Below are 25337 nucleotides of genomic sequence, written 5' to 3'. Positions count from 1 at the left end.
GGCGCAATTGAACGAAGCGCGGGGTGCTCTTATAGCGGGGCGCGACCCGCGCTGTAATTAATTCGCACGACTTGATCTGACGACTGTAAATCACGGCACCGGAACCCCTCGAATGTGTATACGCCAAATGTACACGCCACGGTAATTTACTATCTCAGCTCGTGGACGAATCCGATTCTCGGAATCACCGTTTCCCGGTCAGCGCGGTGTCACGACCGCGGCTGGGGCTTCGGCTGCGGTTTCGGAAGATCGTCGTGTATAAGCCGCCCCTCCCCTCCCTCCCGACCTTAACCCGAGGCACGCGTTGCATTAATGCGCGCGCGAAGGGAACGGGTAGAATGCATATACGCCTACCCATTGTGGCCATCCGAGGATGAATAGCATGTGTGCGTAGCTGCCCGCACGTACCTATTCTGGTCGGCGGGAAGAACGCCTCCGTATAATTCACGGTTTCTTAACGCGCTGATTAACGATTCTAGCACGCCGGTGCAACCCGGTTGCAGTTGCTTTCTTCCTTCTGCAACGAAATAAACGAGCCACTCCTCCCTCCCCGAGACGCGCCCATCTATCTAAATCAGACGAAATGTTTCATGTAAAACTTCTTTGGGCCTTTTGTTTGTGCGTTTGTAACATTAAACGAACGGAACGACGGAAAATCATTATATATTCGAAGGTGAATTGAATTGTAAATTTTCAACATATTCCTTTTACATTGGGCATCGTCCTCTTCTATGTGATAATGCTTGCACAATGCAAAGATATAGGAAATTGTTGCAACGCCCTAACGTCGCTACTGTTCGATCATTGGCTAAAAGTTTGATTCGATGAAAGTTTTTCCGCATACATGTACGAGCAAAATTGGCAATCTATTGGCTTTCTAAAAGTTTTTCCTTCAATAGGAAAATCTGTCAATATACCGATTTACTTTGCCTTCGATCGCGGTGACGCTTTCATAAAAATTTATAATACAATTTTCTGTTAAAGATTATATTTTTCATATTTATTTTCATATTTGCAGTCGTTAGTTTATAGTTTTGCGTGACTCCGGTATCTTATCCAAAGTTTATTCATTTTTTTCTACATGTGCACGTAGACTTTTTTTATTTCTCGACATCGGTCGTAATGCTCTCGGTCGTGATGTTATTATGGATTCTAAAAAAATTTATAGCTACACGGTATAAAAACCGTCTTATCTGCGCGCCATAATCGACATGGATCCTGTATCGGCGTTTATTATGTCGAGACGTTTATTTAATCCGAACTAACTTTAATAGCAGTTAACCTCCGATACGGTACCAAAGTTTCGTTATATTCGACGGGGAAAGTAGCTTCGCAGCATTATCGTGTTTTCCTTTTTAATCGTCGGAGTTTCGGGCGTTTCCCTCGCGGATCATTTCACTTATAAACTTCGTATAGGAACAAGGAATAGAATTCGCGATTGCAAATTGTACGTATCCAATTAATCGAATTACATTTTTTTCCTGGCGAAGAACTAAACTAGTTTACGCAAGCTGTATAACGCATATGTATTTATATTTAGAGATACAATTTTTTTTTCCTGGTTACACGATTTTTATTAGCGGTCATCTGCGTTAGTAGCTCTCGTGGCTGATGACCCCATTTTTCTTTCTTCTGCATCACTCTCACGTTCGCTTTGACGTGGAAAGGGTTCGATTATAGCATTAAGGTAGTAACTTAACGCCCCGGATGGCGGAAAACGCGAGAGTTATGGCTCGTTAAGTATTGCGGTACGTACTACATCGGGGAATACACGAACGCGAAGTTAAGTAATAGGATACCGCGAGCGCTCGATGGAAAACTAGCTTCATGAAACAATGCGACGTATTTTTTACCGCGGAGATGTCCCGGCCAACTTGGAAACTGTGTTACCACGTTCTAACATTATTATTACGGCAGAATTTACCTTGGCACGATATTAAGTAAGTAAATAAGTATAAATTCGCCGCCATTTGGAAAATCAATACACCCCGCCCATCGTAGCATTATTAATTAAAAAGTAAATGTTTGAAATCTGCCGCTGTAAAGTTAAACATACCGCGTTGGAGTCAACCGTCGGCATTTACCCCGCAAACTTAATGATAAGGTACAAATCACGCTAATTGAATGCTCAATCGGTGTTATTCCGCTGCCAGCTATTACACAGCACTAATAGCGACAACCGCTAGCACATTTCACCCACAAACGTGTGTACATAATAATTTGCATTAGCTCTTTATAATTCTCTATCAAGCGCATCATATCGAATTTATAAATGATATTTCGAATATTTGTAAAATTATACGAAAGTACAATTTTCATTTATTATTAAAAATGCTCGTAGTTAACTTTACAGTAATATGAAATACGTATTACTACGTTTAAATATTATTTCTTTAAATGTTAAAATATAACATATATTATTTATTTTATTGGACTATTTTACAATACCTTAGATTACAAACAGTTAAAAAATGTGTGTAGTCACAAATTCGTATTTTATCTCTCTCTCTCTCTATCTATCTATCTATCTATGTCATACACATTCTCTTACGATTCCCAAGCCACGAGCATCAAGAATCTCGATGCAATTCGGCGGAAGTTGGCACAGCACGGATATAAAACAAACCGGCGACAGTCGGTCGTTTGACGAAACGAAACTTTATTCTTCGAGAATCGCCCGTCCTCTCGTCTTCATTACACCTCGCTTCCGTAAGTCGCGAAATGCGAATTCCGAATCGTGCGCGCCGTAGAAAACACGACAGCTATCGCGCGGAAACGGAAACTCGAAAAATCTCGGCGCACCGGCGAGGACGACGGCGTTGTCACGCTGCCGAGGACTTGTGCGGCCCGCTGAATTTCTCGTTTGTGCAATTCAGCTGCGTAATCTAATGAGCAAACGCCGCGAACTTGGCGCACGGACCGGAAATTGAAGTATACATTATGAAACGTGCCGCTGGCGCGGTGTTTCCTATGCAACCCTCGTGCCACGGAGTGCTGCCGTCGCCGCGCGCCGTCGTCGTCGCCACCGTCGTCGTCGTCGCCGCCGCCGTCGTCGCGATCGCGAAACCAGGTCGCGCATGTCGCGCGCGCGGCCTTACCCCCGAATTCGCAGGCTTCGCACTCAAGGAATTGCAGTTTTCTGATTCGCGGCCGTTCCGCGGCCTGTAGCGATGAATATTTAGCGGCCGGTACGTGACTCCGTTGAACATTCGAGTTGAGCCGAAGGGGTCGTTTTCAGAAGGAATCTCTCTCAGGCGAACGTAACTCGCGACACCGAGAAAAATATAATTTATCGAGTTTGCGAGATATTCCCAGATATCTTTCTCCGCATTGCTCGCAATGCATTTCTCTCATAGTAATTTTTCGCATAAATCCCGCGCGTCCTTTGTACAGAGGTAATAGCAGCGACGTTGAATTAAAAAAAATCCCCTCACGCGGGTTTATCATATGGGGCGCGATATAAATGAAATATAGAGTTACGCTCTCGTATATACACATACCATGATAATTTTAATTTAAATTACTCGATTCAGTATAATATTCGCAGTGCATTTTGAGTGTAGCAGTGATATTGTTATTATTTTTGTTCGTTTATAATTAGTCCGGATGCGCATTGCATTCACGAGAACTCCTTTGCATATAATTACTTATTTCGCAAAATTATCACGTCGTCGCTTATCGTCAGAGAATAATTTCTCGTTACGAATCGTATACATATAAGATGCGAGTCTTCGCGATAAACTTTGATTATCAAAGTTGAATGTAGCTTTTAGCTTAAACTAACGGCCGCTCCCTGCCGAGATCTCCGAGATGACAAACCGTCGTCGTAGATCGACGATCCAAAAGAGTTTCGTTTGTTTATGAGCACTCTGATTAATATGACATTCATGGTTGACTGTCTCTCTTTGTTTCTCTCTCCACATAATTCTCTCTCTCTCTCTCTCTCTCACCCTCTCTCTCTTTCTGATCTCTTTCGCTTAACTTAGCCGGTCAAACTCCGTCAGCGGATAGAATTTACGATAATTAATCTTTTATACAACGGGGATTAATTAACTCGTGCAAATTTATTCGTAGCCAAAGGTTCCGTGAACCATCGGCCTCTATTACGGTGGATACTTGAGAATAGATGATGCACAGTTCGGAACCATGTTCCACGTAGTGCACTATCATCGCCCGAAATTTTATCGAAATTATGTGTAATATCAAGCGTGCGATAAACCACAAAATTACGTTGTGGTAAAAACTCTGTAATAAAAACAATTTCGAAAATCGGAAAATATAAAGAAAGAGAATTTTCTATAAACAAGCCAATTATTGTTTATTTTATTCTGTTTAACTTATTTTACTGTTTGAAAAATATTTCTATTTTTTTCATATATATTTCATATTTGCATGTCGCGTTACATGCAATATAACGATTAAATTAAAGTTTCGACCGCAAAGCAGATTCCTGAACCGATTAAAAATTTTAGCATAAATTATTTTTATTCACTACAATATAGTTGTTTTATGCACGTTACAGTTCGATCGCGGTAATAATATAAACGTCAAAACGAATGTCAAACGCCTATATCGATTTTATAATTATATTACTTGAATAAAGAGACGAAAATTGAAAATTACGTGAACATTTATTTCGCATAATGGGGATTGGTCGGAAGAACCATCGCGTTTATTAAACGAGAAAATTGTACTCGTAATTAAATCTGAATTAATAGCGCCTCAGATTATCCATTTTATATGATTGTATGTATTGCAACAATTTTCATATTTATCGTCTAAATATAGGCACTCATGGTGTCCGTTATGTGGGGTTCTCTCTCTCTCTCTCTCTCTTTCTCCGTTTCCCATATACTAATTAAACAATAAAAATCTTAATTCAAATGATTCTGTTGATACTCTTGGACATATTCATTCCGTCAGAAATGTTCTCATATATTTGCGCGGAATTAAAAAAAAAAGTATTCGAGTTATTAGGGAAAACGAATTATAACATTATGCTATGTTCAAAGAATATTCGAAACGTTATTTTACACCTTTTAATTCATAATTTTTCCATTTCTGTGTTTTGCGCAGGAGTGGACGGACTATAACCTCCAGTGGAACGAGTCCGAGTACGGCGGAGTGAAGGACCTTCGAATTACGCCGAACAAGCTTTGGAAACCGGATATCCTCATGTACAACAGGTAATCTGGCCTCGTTACATCTGCGTAGAGACTCTCATTTTGTATTGACAAGTCAAGTAGCTTCGACTAACAAATTTGTTAGGAGCATTTCAGTCTCAGGCGCGAGAGAGTGGAGAGGCCGGTCAGAGTCCCTCCCGTAATAGAATTCTTAATTAAAACGGTCGGAACAAAAAGCCGCGTACTAACTACGCTCGTAATCATCTGCGTTAATAAAGTGTGCCCAGTAAAAATACGCGCGCAAACTGATTTCCCAAAGTTCCGCGCGCTAAAACCCGGAAAAGATTTTACTGTTTGACACGATCCAATTTGCGAAGAATATTCAAATCGAAGTAAACTTTAAATTGATAATAACAGCGTGAAAAAAAGAGAGAAAACATAAAGTTTAATTTCTCTCGCGTTAATATTCGTACAGTAACGATTCAAACCAGAACTATCGAGACGCGGAAATGAAAATGTTCAACGGGTTTATGTTATATCAAATTCTCACTCGTCCGCGCAAATACTATGTAATTCATCGTGATTTAGCTGCAATTGCCACGCATCGATGAGGATAACCCACGGGACTTCTGATAGCTCGGTCGCGCGCGATTCTAGGCTGTCAATATTTCAAGAGTTGCCGTTTAACGTCGCGGAAGCGTTGGGTAGCCCAACAGCAAACAGCTCTACATCGCGAATCGACATGACAATCGCGAAAAAATGCGGAAAATACATTCGCGAAACAAACTGATGCGACTTTATCGTAAAATATAAAACTGCACGAATTACATTTGTCCCGAGTAAGCAGCCCAACGTTGAATTTCTCCGATGGACTTTAAACGGCTGCCACTCGTCCGGAAGGCACACTCCCTCCCCACACTGCACTTCTAAGAGAGAGAATTAAGATTTTTAAGAATGTCTTTTTCAGAAAAGCTGCGAGAACGGCTAAGAAATAGCGCGGCGGTAGCGCCACTGCAGCAAAAGTTTTTTCATTAACTTTAAGTTCGCTCCCTCGGAGACACTCCGTACGGAGCGTAAATTATTTTCGATGTACCTCGTACTCTTTTCACGTGCCGTTACAGTATTGCGAATGTAGTTTTTTTTTATAAAAAAAAAAGAAAAATCGAAGGGTACGTAACTTTTATCCTAGTGTTGCTTCGCATCTCTCTAATTATTCAAAAGTATTATATATATACATATTATATATATACATATATATATTTCTTTTATACATATATATATTAAAGTTCCCTAAAGTGCATGCATTTACTTGAATCCTAGTAAGAACCGAGTATATATTATACATTTATATACTTGTACTATGTATATCTTTACATTTTTCATTTGTAAATATTGTATCCACGTAATTATTGACCCCGATCGTAGAAATCTTTCTTATCTGACGGATCGACTCGCTTCTCGCTTCGTATCAAGTCGTCTCGATACGATTCACATTCCGTCCACGGACGACAAGGATGATGCGCCAAGTCGCGAAGCGGGTCGGGCCGGAACTTTCGAACGCAGTTATTACGCAGATTTTAATTGAAAGGCTAGAGTAACGAGTTGCATAAGCGCCGGTCATTTTCATTTCTCGAAAAGTTCGAAAAGTCAGCCACGTCGTGTGCGTTCCGCATGGAAGAGCAGGGATTCGCAGAGGGGAAATTCGTTTGAACGATCGCGATTTTACGGTGACGCGAATGGGGGAAGAGCGGAAGAATATCAAGTCAAGAATCGAGTCGGTACAATCTCGTCTTCTTCTTTTGGAACGACTAACGCGGTGGCTGACTTGCATTCTCAGCCATTCTCTCTATCATAGCCTCTAAAATAATTAGTCTTAGGCTTATTTATAGGCTGCTAACTATATATAATACATATAATATACATATACAATTCCCGGGTTGCCGTACGTGAACGCGTTTATGCGATTCACGTTCGGCGATCCGCAAAATGAATACGCCCGTCGCCCGCTGCCAGCCGATTCGCGCGATAACAAAGCGGGCAGTGTTAATCGTGTGATCGGGCCGCTTCATCGTGCCCGATTCTCATGCCTTGCACTAATGCAACGGTGGCTGATGCATAAGTCATACGTTTCCGATCGCCTGACGCGGGGGGGCAATCAAGCGGAACAGAATGCGATTTGTTACACGGACATCAGGAGAGAACATTGATGACCGGGGTGAAAAAAAGTTGATTTTCTGGTGAATTTCGGTATTTTTTTATATTGACGAGTAACGCAACCGCCGCGCACTAACTAATCCTGTCGTGATTGAAAACGGAATAGCGAATAAATTCGGGCGGTTTAATTATAAAAGCGGCGGATGAAATAACAGCGTTTCGATTTGGAGGTTGAACCAGATTCTCCCTTCCCTCCTTCGCGGTACGTTACACGCTCCGATTATTTTCGATCGGTTCGTGGATTATTCGTCGTTCAACTGGGCGTAAATTAGATATTCGTCACCAACTGTCGACGACTAGCGGGCTGGATCGAATTAACAATCAAATATGATTAGGATCGTGATCCATATCCGGAATGAAATTCCGAGCTAAGTGGCGCAGCTCATAATGAGAAGTATTTTTTTATTTGCAAAAGATTAGATTAGGCGTAATCGAGAACTGCGTTTGATCTGGTGCAATAATCCTTCCCAAACTCATATCATCACGTTGATTGGACACAAGCGGGAATGCTTATACCATATGACATCGTTTTTGAATAATAACTTTAAATAATGAAAATAGGAAGGCGTAAAGAGGTACAGAATGGTTTCTTTTACCACAAACAGATAATAAAACTATGTTAAAGAGATAAAAAAAATATATAAAAGTTATTAAGATTATTTAATATTTAAACAGAGGAAGAGTAACTTTTATAATGATTGCGCATTTCAAATAAAAGCATTATTGAACAAAAATTAGAATAACGATTCGAATATAAATAAAATTAGTTTCAAGCAGTCTACTAATTTGGTAGTAAAATAGATGTGAAGCGGTGAATCAAACGATTCGTTTAACCTTGATGTAAAGAGGAAGAGGAGAAAAAGCAAAACGTGCCGTGGAGACACGGCAAACGACAGAGAGAGATAATATGTGGACCGAGTTGAAAGGTACGCGATGGGAAAAGTGAAAGACAGCAAGTGGAAAGAGGAGGAAGTGGTCAGCCGGACAGGCCGAATCCACCTCCGACCGCAACTAACAACTAGCCAAGTTAGCTAGCCCGGGGTCGGGGACGAGAGAAATTTCTCGCCGGGAACTGCCGGCGCTCTGGTAAAGTGTGCGGGATCACTTCAATTAATTAAAGTCTCGTCTCGGGGAAACTTTACCTTTGTGGGTACCATGGGAGCGTACAATGACTCGGTACGACTTTCCGGCGACCGACGCGAAAACTAGAAATTAATTTTTCAAGAACGCACGCGCTTGTTAAGATCCTCCCCCCCTCTCCCTTTTTTTCCTACGTAATGATTTAGGCTGCAAAAATACGAGATAAATACGGAAAAATACTTCGAATTTCTGTTGCGCGGATGCGAATAGGTGGCTGCAAAGTATAAGTGGTGGCTCGTTAACGGGAAGCGACACTAGAGATCGATAGGAACACTGATGACTCGACGAGTTAAGCTTGGATTTCGACGGGTCTCTCCAGTGATCATTTTCAATTTGCTGCTCGTCCCTCCGCGAGTACCGAGATCAATTCGTAATGGGCGTTTATTGTTTCATCGACGGTTCGCCATAACGTGCTGTACAGTCGTGTCCCGATGCGATCGTATTTATTCGCAATCATTCGTACCGCGTTTTGTACGTGTGTAAGTGTGCGTTCACAGGAGGAGATATGTATAATATACGCATTGGACTATTGCTATATTTTCAGAAGATGAAGAGAATGCGCGCACACACATTCAGAAAATAATTAATGTAATATCGATTGCCTACATAATCATATGTAACCAATTTTTGCAAGTTATAAGATTGATAATGTAAATGTCAGAGTAACATCGGATAATCCTCGGCTGGTACGATATAATTCTAAGCAGAGTAAAAGTTTTTACTAAGCAGTAAAAATTTTTTACGTATTTTCTCTGCCGTGCAGAATGTACGCATGCAAAATGTTGACCATGGGATTTTTCATCATGGCAGACCGGCAAATATTTCCCCAACCTCATTCGAAGCGACCAAGACACATAAATCATCGGCAGAAATTACACCGTCGATTCTCTGATAAGTACGTCGTGGGCCGCTAAATCATTTAACTTATGTGCTCCCATTATCGACTAGAAAAATTTATAGGAGCGAAGGGTACGGTTTATCAGGACAGCTGCGCGAAATCTACCTGTGACGTCTCGTGGTCACCGATAGCTGCACATTCCCCGCATATTCCAAAAACAATCGCGCCTCATACAATCGACGAAATAACCCGCAGCGCGTTCGTCGACGTTTGATTTACCGCGTTCACTGATCGTGCATCGACTTTACGTTTGAAGCTCACGCTCGCTGTCGCGTCTACCAAATCGGTACCGTCGTCACGTTTCTCCATTGTTAAGCGCAAAATGTGTACACACACTCCGACCTCGCTGTTCTTAATCCCATGGACGACCCAGTTTCTGAACGCAAATAGGCAACGTTGTGCTTTTTTAATTCATTTCTTGTAAAAATTACGTCGTATAAAAGTACCGCTGATGTTTACTTGTTTTTACGTAATCAAAGCATTTCGCGAGGTATTTTAATTATGGAATGAAACATTCATATCTTACAACGTAAAACAATTTTATCTCATTTTATTCTCTAATATGAAAAGAGAGTACCTTTAACAGAGAGACTCTTTTGCCCATTGCCCCGGAACATTAACGTTACTTTTAAAATTCTTACGCCACTTTGGCCACTTCACCGATTGCGAAAGGGATAAAGATTCTTTGCCATCGTGGATACGTGAACAAGGAGCAGGACAATCTCACAGCGACGTACGCACACTTGTATACGGGAACGAGTCCTGTGGGCGTTGGGGGGAATTTTGAAGATGTCGGTTTCGACCCTGTTAGAGAGGTTGGAGTGTAAATAAGATAACGACGGTGAGGGTCCACTGTGCGCGCTTCCATTTTGTAACCGGCTCCGGGGAACGGTTATGCGCCGGTCCCTTCGAGGGAAGAGGCGCTTCCTGCGGAAGCGTAAAACGAATCCCGAGTATCCCGCCCGAAGGTACTTTCGGGCATTACCGTCGAATTTAAGCCGCCGTTAGCCCGCGGGACTGGAGCCTCGGCGTGGAGCGCGCGGCTCGTAAAATCCGTTTCGTCTGAACACCTTCACGGCCGTGAGAGCACTCGTTCACCTCGCACCGAGCTACATCGAGCGGCAGCTACTGCTGAAAAGTACATGAAGCGACCGCGGTAATGTCTTGCTTCGTTCGCGGCCGAAACTCACGCGCTCGTGTGTGCCCCTCCCGACGTACTTCGGAGAATCGAAATAATCCTGTACACTTCGTTTTACAGCCCCGAGATGATTTTCCTTATACTCAGAGAGTCTACTTTATCTTACACTTATCAAAGATTTATCTTATTTACTGTTATTCCAAAGAATGTGTTGTATACTGCAATTAGGTTGTTAAAAGATAAAAACCAGTACTTTCGAAGATTATTCTATTTTGTTAAAATCTGTTTAAAATTGAACACGAATCGCTCTTGGGAAATCTTTGCATACGGGCTTATTTATACGTACTATTCATAGGAATCCAGGATATCGCTCGCATTTGATAATTGTCAGAAATCTCGTGGTTCTTTAAGAGATAAGTTTTAAAATTTGAGCGAGGCGACGCACCGCGGAAGGGGGAAGTCTGAGAAACGCGAACACGTCCAATCGTACTGATATATTTCGGTGTACGAAATTGACAATGGAAAATGACGCAAGTCAATAGAGGCAAGTCACAATGCGGCTACCCATTCCGTTGTCGACGCGGCTGTACGAGCCACATATGCGAATATTATGCGAACCACAGCGGAAACACGTACCGCCGCAGAATTCGATCGAACACAGCGAAATATATTCACGGAATTCATTGGTTGATCTATCCACAGATGATCCAATCCAACTAGTCTCTTTCTCTCCCTCTCCTCTCTCTCTCTCTCTCTCTCTCTCTCTTTCTCTCTCTCTCGTTTACATAAGTATATGAATTTATAACAATCCCTTTCTCGTATATTTGGCGGAAACGAGGGCGCGTTTGATCCGTTGTGATTTTCGCAGTCCGCGAGAAAGAGAGAGAGAGAAAGAGAAAGAGAGAAAGAGAGAGAGAGAGAGAAAAGGAAGAAGAGAGACACTACTCTAATCTACATACTTGATCCGGTTATTTAATCGAATCACGCGCTCTCGAACGAATGCGGTCGCGATTCTATCAGCCACTACCCTGGGGATACCAGGGTACATAGAACACGGTTCGCGTCCGTCCGTACCGTATACTATTTCCCCGATCTACATACAAATATAGACTCGTAATCATTCCCGTTATTTACTCACGTTGGATCGAGAATGTGTTTGATTTTCTCAACGCCTCTCTCGAACCGACTCGAAACTGTATCTATCGTTTATGCTTCTTAGTCCAATCGACGTAAAAGCGCTGCTATTCCACGATGCAAGGAATAATCAAGGAATAACAACGAAATGCACTAGACCGAACGCGAGGTTTCTCGATATTAGAAACGTAAAAGTCTATCTTAAAAATGCAATACTTTACAATATGATGTTATTGTAATATTGATAACATTGAAGCAAAGCTTGAATGCACCAGAGAGTTGCGCCATACAAAATACAATTAATTCGGTGTATATATAGCAAGATTTTAATGTACCAATATTTAATCTAAATATACGCTGGTCGACCATTCAACAAATTCGAGCAATTAACGAATGGAACCTGCGTGTTTTTCACAATTTGGATTTATGACTATAATATTACATATCGCGTTCCGCTCTGATCTGATTCGCTCCCCAGCGAACGCTGGCTGGTGTGTGTAACACTGTCGTGTATATATAGAGTCGAATAGGATTCTATAAGTTAACGTGTGCGTCTTCGGAATTTGTTCCGTCCCGTCAAGAGAGCGAATACGGCGCTCAGCGAGCGGCGGTTGTAATTATGTGAATAATTAATTGAAACGCGACGTCAGGCCACCCCGTTACTGCGGGCCACCGCATGACCGGGCCCGGTACCCGCTCCTTTTGCATACAGACACACACACACCGTCGGATTTGATTATTAACCAGGACGAATACGTATCCTGATAATGAAGTCCCGAGCCACGAAAACGGATGAGGAAATTTCTCCTCGGGATTCTCCCGCGTCCGCCACTTTGGTCATATCGACAGTTTGCTTTTCATCTTACGAAATAGCGTCGCATCTGCCGGGGAGACCGTCACGCGGAGCGACTGTCCGCGAGGAAATATCTATTTCTCGTTTCTTTCTCGACGCGGACAGTTAGAGAAATCGGGAACATTAATCTTGAGGCTTTGATACCGCGTACATGAGAGCACAAATGGCGACATACTTGACAGAGTGTCTCTGTCAACCGTAAATACGTCCCTGTAAGATCGTTACACACGTTCTCGCGCGAGGGAAACTTCTCCGAGACGGGCGTGTCAGCTAGAACTGTTACAATAGCCTTGCTGAGTGCACAAACGGACGAATTTTCATATTGAATGCGACTCGATTTCGCCGGTATTATCTATCGAATCGACATCGCCGTTATTATTAATATTCCGGGACGTCTTAGCTCGAGTCCCAGGAAGTGCCATGAAGCTGAAAATCAGTATTGTTTGCAATATTCACGACCGGCGGCGGTGGTAGCTCGCCGCCGATGAGTCACCTAGTTTCGCGAACGAGAATTTAGGTGACGTTGCGCGTCGTCTACCGGTGATTTGGCGCCGTTAACTTTCCGTCGGTTTTCCCGACATTTATGACATACGGAGTTTGAGAGCGGGTCACCGCACCTCGTTATATCGTCGGTACTATTTGCTCGTGAGAGCGCAATGAGCGAGCTGGACGGCACACATGCACCCGGAGCGCATCCAAAATGTTGAATTTACGCTCGATATAATGTGAATTAATTTGATTAATTTCCGACTGTCGTTTCCTTAAATTTGTTTAAACCAGAAATTTAACTTTAATATTCATTAATACCAGATGTTTCGACAATTAAGTTCTATAGTTATTCCGTCGACGCAAACTGAAAAATAAAGTTTGGTTTTTTCGTATCTTCATAGTCATCCCTAATTCAGAAACTATCGATACTTTGATATTTTTATTGAAGTAAAGTTGACTGAAATTTCATTTAAAACTTATCATGTGAAATACGAACTCTACAACAGGACTGCATGTATTATCGAGCGCACATTTATAGTTGACACGCCCGCAAACGTAAAATCGCTTTGCAAATGAAAGCGACATGAACAATACGATTAAGACATTGATTAGATTCGTAAATCCGTAAGTAGAACTTTTATTCATACGATATATACGTGACTCGGGACTCGTCCGTAGATATAACGTGGCGAAAAAACCTGAAAGGAGCGGGTTTCGCGGCAAGGTCGGTGAAACCCCAACGTCCTGGAAAACTTTAAAAGAAAGACAAAAAGAAACGCTTGACCGCCGATAATAAAGAAAAAAAACGAGAAACGAAATGGACTTGTTCGCGGAAAAAGGAATCCCGGAATAACCCGCGAGTTCAATCCTCGATCGGAATGACGACGACGAGGACGGTTAAATCGATCAGTCGACGCGCGTGAACCGGTGAGACACATAAACGACGGAGGACGGAGACGTCGACCGATCAATCCGGCCTCGAGGGCGCAACCCGAATTCCACGCTTGACATTTCAATCTCCATGCGGCGAAGGCGCCTGGGCGAATACGCGGCTCGTTAGTCGTTGCATGTGTCGGTTTATGATAACGATCAAGTCTAACGAGATGAAACGGACAGCGCTTTACGACATCTCTCCACGATTACGAGACGACGCTGTCGCTATCTGTCGTTTACGCTTAGTGTCTAACAATATCTATCTCTCCTTTTTTTTCTTTTTTTTTCGTTCGGCTTTTCTTTCTGGCACGCAGATATACTCTCGCACAAGGAAAGTCGCACAGATATATAAACAGACTTTATCACGCAGACAAACTCCAAACGTGTGCACCTAGTAACAAGTATATATATTCTATTGTAGCTGAAGATAATTTACAGGTGGATTGCAACTAGAAAATGATGTGTCGTGCTGAGGAATATGATCACGCATCTTAAATCGTCTCTGTAGCGTCTCTCTAAAGTGCGAAAATCTCTAAACTTGCATTCGACTTCATAACTTTGTAGCTTTGGAATGACAAGATCTTTTTCTCTCTCTCTAAAAGTAGTATTCTTACACAAAATAGCTATATATTGGTTGTATACCTTACGAAAATATTGTGCTCCTTTATCTTACAGAATTAGTGTTCTTTAAAAAAAAAAAAAGCAATATGAGACGACGAGATTGAATTTATTGCAAATCGGTGGAGGATTAGAAAAGGAATCGCGAAAGATATCGCGATCGTTGCGCGTATAAAATTCTGCGTGTAAGGAAAAGGCGACGTACGTTAGGCCGTCGTATCGATTAAACACGAGTATCGGCATTGGATTAACCGACGATCGAAATACCTTCGACATCGCGTGTGTATGTGTACGGATGTATTTGTAGGTATTATAACAGAGGCGTTCGTAAACGAAAATCGCGAAGGCACGCGCGAAAAAGTCAACATCCTTGAATAATTTAATCGCTACGTATTCGCGCTATATACGCAAGCCATCGACGTTTCGAAATTTCTCAATGCACGCGCCTGCGTGCTACGTCGGGGCGCGTCGTTGCGGCAGCCGCCAACGGACGGCGGGACTTTTCCCGTCATCGATCCATAATATTTTTATATTCCTGCTGACCCGATCGCGTAATATTTTCACCTTTACGCGGTATTTACGCGGCGCACGCATCAGCGGGCTACGCGACGATACTCGCGAGCGTAGACGCGTCGGAACCTATAATTAACGTTGCGCAATTTTCCTTTTTCTTCTTTTTTTTTAGAAAGGGGCAGGGAAAAGAAGGTGCATTTGAACAAGAGGTGTGTTTTGTAAGACTTTAATTCTATCTACGTGGATCGTTAGGCTAACACTTGTTCCTGAGATCACTTATATGTGGTCGATTGTGAAATTTAAGTCTTGTAACTAATATTTTACAACATACGTCAAATATATAAAATATCAAAAATGCTAGTATTAAATTATGTAAGAGAATTGGTAGAATCATGATGCAGACAAAGTATTAAATCGTTAAACAATACAAAATTTCTAGTTTCCAGTATTAACCATTATCACATTCTCTGCAAAATCATTGATATTCTCTTAATTTATACAGAATTTAAGATTATTCAGTTCTAAATGTACTTTTCTTTCCGCTGTTTCGCCTAAGAACGATTTCGTTGAAACGTATAAATAATAATACACAGATTTCGATTTTTAATGAATTGCACATCTCGATACCGTGCCGTTTTTAGAAACAATTTTACGTACCGTTCCGCTAGCGAAATTTACTGAGGTTTATCATCGTCTATGGAGTGTGTCATAGAGAGTCTCTTCTCTCGGGGGTAGCTGCATGCCGGGAGAGTTTTCTCTTGTGCGGCAAGTTCTTAATTGCCTCTGATAATTATCGCTCCACTTTTTTCGCGACTTGGCCGATCTCGCTCACCGTGGATTACCGTGAATCGGTTTTAAGTACCTCCATTCCGCCGATATTGTTTAAAGATACACCCGGCATTCCGGCGCAGTGAAGAGGGGGGGCGGGACGCTCGTTTCTCGCGGAACAAAAGGAGGGTGGCTGCCTACTATCCAGGGCGCGCGACTTACTTGTTGCTCGCAACACCGGAGCTGCCTCGCCCTCTCATGAATATCGCGACCCATGAGAGCGACGTGAGCGAGAACTCGCGGACGAGCGAAGAGGGAATGAGGCGTACACACAGTGCAAGGCGAAATATAGAGACACCGAAGGGAGGGTGGGTCAGTGATCCTCCTCGAGAACAGAATTTATCCCGAAAATCCGACAATAGGCACCGCAGTGGGATCCGCCTTTGTTCGATGTGGAACAATCGACGAAAACGCCCCTCCGAATTCATGAACGCGACAGCGCGTGGACTTTGATGCACGTTTGCGCAACTGGAGGATAGGAGCCCGCGAAAGGAAGAGGAAGCGGGAACGGCTCGATAAACATTGTCCTTTAATCCCGCCGGGCCGTGTTTCATTCTCGAGGCCCATCGCCGAATATCCTTCCGCTCCACTGTTCCACGTCAATTGCTATTTTATTTACTCGTTCGCGCGCTTTGATTATCGCCAGTCAATCACGTTCGAGATGTAATCGTTTCCGGCGTTAACGTATGAATATATAAACGCGAATATACGTCGCGTGAGTACGTAAATTTATTTTACACGTGACCCAAAAAACTATCATTTTATTCATACACATTTTATGAAATTGAAGATTTTTTTCAGTCAATATTTCGAGACTTTAATTTCCTATCTTTAACATTAATCATATTGACAATTAATCTTTTAATTAAACCCTGGTAAGAGAATTGCGTATAAATCAAAAACATAAAGTCACGATTTGTAAAGTTAATTTGATAATTAATTAAACTATTTCTTTTAACGTAACATAAAAACAGCAATTTCAGGATTAATTAGATTCCGCTTCGGTACTAAAAAAAATTAACTTAAATTTCTGTGAGCTTTTAATTAAAGCTTTGAAAAGCAGGGTTTTGTCTTTTTACTCTCTCGAGCCTTAATTCACCAAAAGCGTAAATTTAAATCCCCATTAGAACCACTATTTTTCTTAGCTTCTGTCCTCTAGTAGCCCTGCGGTTGAAGCGTCATTCGACGGTTCTTGTACGCCCTGCGCAGTTCACCTCCACTATTGTTATTTCGAAGGTCCAATTTACACAAACGTTCTTTCCATTCGGAAATTGAAGCGTTCAAGATCGGACTTTTCGTACAAACATTCTGCCCGTTACCCCGGCAGAGAGGTGCTTGCTTAGAGAACCGAATAAAGTACATAAGCCTCTCTCGCAAGTTACCGTCCGTCCGTAACATCGCGCGTGGCGTGGTGAGACAGAGTTGACCATCTCTTCATTTCTCTCCTTCGCGCACCTCTCTTCTGTTCCATTCTTCTATTCGGCTTTTCGGATGACGCTAAGCTCCAGATAAAACGCGCCAAGATATGTGCATCCCGATTATCTTGTGCACCGATTATCTCAAACGGCAATAAAATCCTCATTTACTATGTTGCGCCGCCGCGGGAGGACAATATTTAAATCTAAGTGTTCTTTCTTTTTTTTTACTCCCTAGCTTATCTCGACTTGTTGTCGCGATATCGCGTTTCTGCTAATCAAAAACACGTACCAGATCAATGTGATATGTTTTTCGAACAAGTTAGAGTTACTGCGATTTATCCGCTAAACTCTGCTAACTGCAGAAACTCGGTTTTACGCGAACTTGCAACGTTACAGAATACCGTGGTGCACTTTCAACTCGCGTTGAATGTCCTTCCGCTTCGTTTCACACCCTGCTAAGCAACACATGCCAACAACAACGTTAAAAAGATTTCGCGTAACGACAGTTTACGGCATGCGGCGGAACTTCCTTTACATTCTTAACCGTCCTATGAGCCATCCCGGGGCTAAGTACTTAACGTCGGGCAATCGTTAGGCATTCAGGTACTTGATTTCTCTTCGAGCGGAAACTTTTGCGGCCACCGCGTTGTCATAGGGTCGAGGGGTATTAACGAAAACTTTCGCAAGTTTGCGGGAAGTTTATGATGGCGCGGTATCGAGTGCAATGCAATGTCAAGCTAAATTGTAACTTCCATTACACGGGATTACATTTAAGTTATATCAAGAGTGTTGCAAACTTTCCTGATACAATGTATTACTCAGCCAGTGATAATGGAAGCGAACCGACACGCGTTACTTGCCGTACTTCATTGGAATTTTCCATTCGGCAAAGCAGCGCGTGTACATCGTCCTCTCAGGGAACGAAGACTTTTATCGTTCAAGAAAATTCTACAAAATCATATCGGAGATAAATCGAGGTCGTGTTGTCGCAACTCGATGTAATTGACATTCCCTGTCAGCGATATGCCGGAAACGATCTGTCACTTCCGCGATAATCCGTGTCAAAAGACCGCCATTAACCCATATATTAATGCGTCCCTTGATGTCGTTAATTAGCCTCCTCCCCCCTCCCCTTACAATTCGATCATTAAATTCTATGCGTCGTTATCACGGGTTCTATTGACCAGGTCACCCGATAATATCCGATGCCCACGTGCGCGATTTCTCACGGTACCGTTAATAAATTGCTGTGCAATATTTTCTTTATTGCTAATTAACATGCATTTCACATAACAACATATCATCGGAATAAAGGTCTGTAGTGGAGTTCTGTCCCGCGTATCGCGCAATACCCCTGTAAGAGAGGAACAACGATCGACAAAATCCAATGCCCAATACTCGCTGCAACACGGTTTCGTTCCGTCGCGCACGAACGAGATTAATTAGCCGAACACACTTTTTAGGCGAAATCCCGTTTCTCGTTAGTCTTCATTAGCCACACAACAACGACGACAATGCCGCTATCCATAACGCGCCGGAATAAACGTGCATTAGAGGGAGCGTTCGATCGGTTTGAAAAACCGATCGATCTCATAAAGCCTATTTTCCCTGATATCGGGTAGCGCGCCCGCGCGCGCGCGCGCGAATTCGATTAAAGCGTTAATCGACATCGAAAAAGAGAAACGTCGCTCAGACTCCGCGATCTGGGACAAATGGCAAAACACACAAAACCGACCCCGCGACCGCATTTAATATCTCATCGCGAATAAACGGACGATCGCGGCAAGATCACGTACGAAGAGACGCAAGATAACGATTAATACAATGGCGCTGAAAATTCAATTCTCCGCTGAAATTAATTAACTTCATTCTCCGACGGGAGAATCGCCGAAGCGCCTCTCCTTTTTACCCGTCACCCACCCGCGCGTCCTGTCTTATCCCCCTTCGTTCTCCATTCTGCGATAACGTGTAAAAGTAGCAAGAAGCGCAAGGAGCTTTAACGATACTGCCAGCATCGATTTTCGATTGGCACGGAATGACATCCTCGAAACCTTCGACAATGCCGATGCCGCGTTCTCGTAGCGAGCTACGAGGGAACATTAACGTCGATGCCACACCGACGTTGCTCTCGCGAAAATTTTCACGCGAGCACGTAGCATCAATTGCCACAGGTTGTCTCGCAGGTCGTCTAAATATTCGATTTACCTTCGCCGGGCGTGTAGTTTGCGTGACAGCATAAAGGATACCCCAGCCATTTATTAGCACGTTTCCCCAGAGGAATAGGAATATCCTTTCGCGCGCCCTCGCGCCTGCCGTTCTTACCATGCGACGCTCGAAAATTTAATAAGCCGCTTCGGTAAATAAATATGCCACAAAAATTCGCGCGTGCAGGCCCCTGGGACCGACACAAACAATCCACCTTTATCCTTTAACGCTGTTTAAGTGGCCGCTTCGAATTATTCTTAAGGGATTAACACGAACTGGCTCACAACACTTCTTTCTCATCCTCTTTCTCTTCCCCTTTTTTTCTATCCTTTCCCCTTTTTCATCGCACAGTTCCAGGTCGCGCTTAACGATCCTCTCATAAAAGCGGTCCTAAACGGTTTGCATTTTCATGAATAACATTCGCGAGTGCCCCGTTTTATCGTTCTCCTTCACCTTCGTGATTCTCATCTTATTATCCGTTCAAGATGTTGCATGAGAGATACAGCCGGATGTTATGATTCAGATAAATGACGGAAGTGTAAGTTGTAACGTGCGAGGAGATACAGAGGGTTCGTAAAGTGAGACAATAAAGATCGGTAATCTCGAACATGTCTAATTGCGCTTAATCTTGAATCCGCTCAATTTTTTTTCGTACGAGATAACGGGTCTCTAATGGATATTACAGTGTGTCGCAAGTAAATGTAATTGGAACGGAGAAATTCCCATGCTTCAAGTATCCCATCCATCTCCTTACTTCCGACACAGGCGCGACATGGCATTCGCGTTCTCCGTTTGTCAATATATCCCTCGTGCGAGATCTTGCCGTCAGCGACAAGAAACCGACGACACGTCCCCGCTCCATCACGCGGTGATTAAACAGACGCGCTATTAAACCGGCCGCGAAACGATCACAATTGACGACTGACGAGAGTAATTAATGGAAGTATGATATGAAACGTTAGTGCGGATGAGGGTTTCGACGGGACGTACCAAACAAACGTGGTGGTCACGCATAACGGCAGTTGCCTGTACGTCCCTCCGGGCATCTTCAAGAGCACATGCAAGATAGACATCACTTGGTTCCCCTTTGACGACCAACACTGTGACATGAAGTTCGGATCCTGGACCTACGACGGCAACCAGGTACACACTACTGTCTCCACTTACACACCGACACACGCTCAATACACACCGAGAGCACCAAGATTATTATCGATCCCTTAAATTCTTCCGAATGAGCTACACGCGCTTTTACTCGGGTAAACCGGAAGTGGGGGAGTGAAAGAAGGCGAGGGGCCGCGAAACGTGGCTGTCCCAAGTGCGGCCGATGTGACCGCCGTGCGGTGCGACAAAGGGAAAGTTTTTATTTTCACGATCACGATCTTCGGAAAATCTGCCGTAAAATTTTCATTTACTATGCAATACATGATGATATCAATATGATATAAAATCTTCAAAAATTTCTGATTATTTATCAGTGCAGATTTTCCGAATATTTAGAATTCGTACAAGTCAATTTGCATTTATTTCTTTACTGGAAAAATTATTGATTTTTTGTTTTACTATCATTTGTGATATATTTCAGCTAGTGCAAAGAATAAAGCTCTTCAAAAATTAATAAAAATTTATGAATTGCTTTCTCAATTTAATTTCTTATTATTAACTCTGCATGCACCGCTTAAATCTATTAGATACGGCGGTTGTAATTAAAGTTAACTATATATTTAAAAATATGTGTATATTTATATGATTTTTTTGTATAGTTTTCTAATACGATACATATCTTGAAATTAATAAGTAATTAGTTCGTCATCGAAATCGCGGCGATAAAAACGTGCTTCAATCGCGCCGCTTAATTACCGTCCAATTACCAATTACGGGTGCGCGTCTCGTTCTCGCTTAACGAGCTCGCGGCTGAATTTCCATGCAGAAAACTACCGAGAATTATCCCATCTGCATCTCGTCGTGCCCCACGGCGTGCGAAACGGGGATCCTCGCGGGGATCCTCGGGCTCTCTATCGATGTCGCAAATGGAGCCACTTTCGTTGTCCGCTCGCCATCAGGGATCCCTCGCTGCTCTGAGAGACTCGACCTGCCTCCCACCTCGTCCCAGCCGTGACCAGAAAAAACCCCATCCCGCGCCCGTGACGGGCATCTCGCGGCTTCTTCTGTCCGACACAAGACTCACGAGTGCAACACACAATAGCGATGCTCCATAGATAGCCGTTCTCACGCTTCGTAGCTTCAGCTCGGATCTATATACATAAATATAGGCATATATATATATATGATATATAGCATTACATGTTATACACGTACGACACACGTATCACACGCACCGTTTTTCTGTAATGTGTGAGTTAGATCGAGTGCCGCGTGAGGAAAGAGACGAAGTAAGATAGGATCAGGGATACCCAGCACTCCAGAAGAGAACGTTCGTCACGAGAATCGCATCCTGTCGTGTTTTCAACGTTTCGCACCGCTTTTCATTTGCATTGAAAATTTTTGAAGCTTTTCGAGCTTTTCTTTCGAGGCATTTTCCGTGGTAGGTCCGCCGAGGCAGGAGGAGAATGTCATTTTGCGAACAGCCGATATCACCGATCTTTACCTCAATGCGCTTCGACAAAAGCATAATCAATTTTAGATAATTTGTTGCACAAAATCGATCGAGAGCACTTGTACTACACTATTACACTATTTTATGCACGCAGTGAATTGTGCAGTTGCATCCGAGATGTCGATTAACGTGCGGAAATATGTCGATGGCGCACGGCTTAAATCGTCGGATTCGATCTTGCCCTGTTCAATTATTTCCAAATTGCGGGTAACTTGAGGTGATCACCATTAATGGAGCGATTTCCTCGCACTATTATGGAAACGCTATTTCCATGCGTCGAACACCGACGGCATCAATTCTACAATATCAGAAAGCACGTGGTTACCTCTGCTCGCGCGATCGTAATTACTTTGTCGCATAAATTTCTTAACAGTCCATAAACCGCATTTATCATTTCACTGTCAATTACATTTAACATTTCCTAGAGAAACGATTTAATCCAAGCAAAATTCGACGCATTAATGTTTTAATATTAAAAAAAACTGAAAGATAAAAATAATTCGTTTAATTCTTGTATGAGACATAATTAAGAGATGACTAAAGAAATTAGTTTGCCCAGCATGTGTGTCATTTAATTTTATATGGACGCGAAATGTTCATATAACCTTTAGATGTAATTTTGTAATGCGGATTTCGAGGATGAAATTTTGTTAAACTAGCTCTATTCAATTATATCTGAATTGCGGATAACCCGTGGCGACCATCGTTAATGGAACGATCTCGACACTCTATCTCTCCCTCTCTCGTAGATTGTGTCGCGGATATACTTCAACGTGCATTGTCAATGATAATTATTCGCGGCGCGGCTAGATAAATTGCCGTTACCTATTTCTAAAACGAGCAATTCGCGGTACGTACAATATACTTACTTTTTCCAATCTCGTGTGTTACAAGATAATTATCCTCAGTGGTCTTTCCTGTAACGTACTTCACGATAACAATCGCGAAATTTGCACTCGGACGTTTCCGCTGCGAGGAAAATTACACATCAGAGAATCTCGTCGGAGAGAGGAGGATATTCGTCTTTGCTTCTTTCTCGTGATTTAATCGCCCGTAAGTTCTCCCATCAATTATCAAATTATCAATTATCAAAGTTCTATGCAAAATCCTCGTTTAATTCCGGCTGCATAAGTTCCCTAACATCTACTTAATCTCAAATTTGAAGCTGGCGGTCTGCCAACATGTGAATAATTCCAAGTTTCCGGTTCGTACAAGCTGTCGTAATTTTTGCACGTTCAACTATCAAATTCTCATTGATATAAAACGCCGATAAAGTTTGGCAGGATGCAGGCCGGCGCGCAATCTCTCTCTCGGTGATTCCGCCTCTCTCCATTACGTAAGCGATAAATTTTGACGCCGCGGCAACTGATTCACACCGTCCCGTAATGTGTGTATATATATATTAGAAGCCGTGGATGCGCGAGCGTTTGTACAGCAGATATTAGGCGTATACCGCAAGGCGTCACGCCTAATTCAGGACGTTCGAGTTTGTCGAGCTCGTTCCCACGACGCGCAGTTTGCAGGCCGCATATAAACGCCAAATGTTAAATTCATTTTACTTATGACCCGGCCTCGACACTTCGCCACGTCCGTGACAGTTTCCAGCCCCTCGAGATCCGCGCGCAAAGAACTACTCACGATCAGAGAGCGCAGAGAGTCACGTTGATTCATTCTGTCGCTCGAAATCACTCCCTGACGCACAGAATTAATAAGAATCAACGTAATTTGATATGTTATTGCGCAGAAATCTGCCAAACTTAAAGAAGCTCCATTAGAGCTTATAAAATCTAATACATTTCATTTAATAATTTCAATTTAATAATTCTTGAAATAATTTTTATTTTATTTAACGCCTTATTCGATAACGACACATGAAGTCATAACATCTTGATTTTAGAAGATATACTTTCCAGAAATACTACTTTCAAACGCGATGCATAATTAATTAACTTTTGACATTCTCATTTTAATAGTCTCTTAATGATGTGATAGCGGTAAAAAATTGCATGTATTAATATCCTCTTTCGTGGTAAAATGTCTCATATAAGAAATTTTATGTCTCCTGACATGCGAAAAGGCATCTGCGCATAAACATTTAACATGGACTGTCCGATATCTTTATTGCGACGTATTTTACGATTTGCGAGCAAGGAGGAATACTCGTACTTTAACGATTGATCGCGAATTGCGCTGGCAAATCATGCGACGATTGGTAGTGCTGGACCATAAAGCAAACTGAAAATGACAAATCGTGATTTTCCGTTTGCTGCTGATGCTGACCGTAAAACACTGCACCGCATCGTAAAGCTCAGCGAATGCTCGCTAACGGATGAATAACGTACTTATCGCGGCGACAGAACGCGCCAAAATGAGAACAACAAGTGTCACACACGTGCATAAAATTTTTAACGAATCGCCATCAAAATCCATTGTCAGTGCTATTACCGTAATTCAAAGGATATATTTTTTTGTCGAAGCAAAATCAGCCAAATGAAAACTAAAATCAATCATCATATGCGCACACGCACACACATATACCAGGCTTTTTTTATTAATTGGAATATTTTTATTTATACAGTAAATACGTTACCGCAAAATATTGGAATTTAAAGTTATGAAAATTGACACAGAATTTTTTTTACGCTCTTTCGTGCTTATGTTGTATTTTGTGACAATTTCTCGATTCATCGGCGTTATTGATTTTAATAATATCAAAATCATTAAGCGCACGTGGCGGCTTTGTCGCACGCTTTGATGATAAATAAGGTGCATGCTTTAGCATTCTTATAAATTGCGCGTCGAACTATTTCCTCGCTGTCACTGCCGATAAATTTATAAACACTCCGTCATTCTTCTTTGTTCTCCGGCTTTAATACGGCCGACGTCGATAAGACTAAAAAACTGCCAATGCTTTTCAGACGCGGGGCTATCTCACGGGCAATAAATAATCTCCGTACTTCCGCAACGCAGTCGTGGCCTCATCGATTTCCAGTCCGGGGACAATAAATTTGGTCATTATTTGTCTAAATGCGTGTGAAGTTCCTCGTGTCATTTCGCGCAACGTTCATCTGTAACCTTTTAATTGTGACACAGACAGAGAATTTACCGTGATAATGTACATGCTTCAGACACATTTCACCATTTGCAATTTAGATATTCACAAATCAATCATTCGTCTTTAATTCGTAGTTCAACTACAGTTTGACAGAATAAAAC

General features: G+C 42.4%; 1 protein-coding gene across 4 annotated transcripts in view; it reads left to right on the top strand.

The window, feature by feature from the left end:
- Positions 1-25337, top strand: part of LOC105462690 (neuronal acetylcholine receptor subunit alpha-7) — a 213285-nt gene that overhangs the window by 90483 nt on the left and 97465 nt on the right. For all 4 annotated transcript variants that reach the window (XM_011709490.1, XM_011709489.1, XM_011709488.1 and 1 more), the window contains exons 4-5: positions 5077-5186; positions 20467-20647. In XM_011709490.1, coding sequence (XP_011707792.1) covers positions 5077-5186; positions 20467-20647 — 291 coding nt within the window. The remainder of the gene's footprint in view (positions 1-5076; positions 5187-20466; positions 20648-25337) is intronic.

This window comes from Wasmannia auropunctata, unplaced genomic scaffold, assembly GCF_000956235.1.
Source record: "Wasmannia auropunctata unplaced genomic scaffold, wasmannia.A_1.0 LD336095.1, whole genome shotgun sequence".
NCBI lineage: Eukaryota > Metazoa > Arthropoda > Insecta > Hymenoptera > Formicidae > Wasmannia > Wasmannia auropunctata.
Note: the sequence above shows the minus strand (reverse complement) of the source record. Positions and strands in the feature narration are given on the sequence as shown.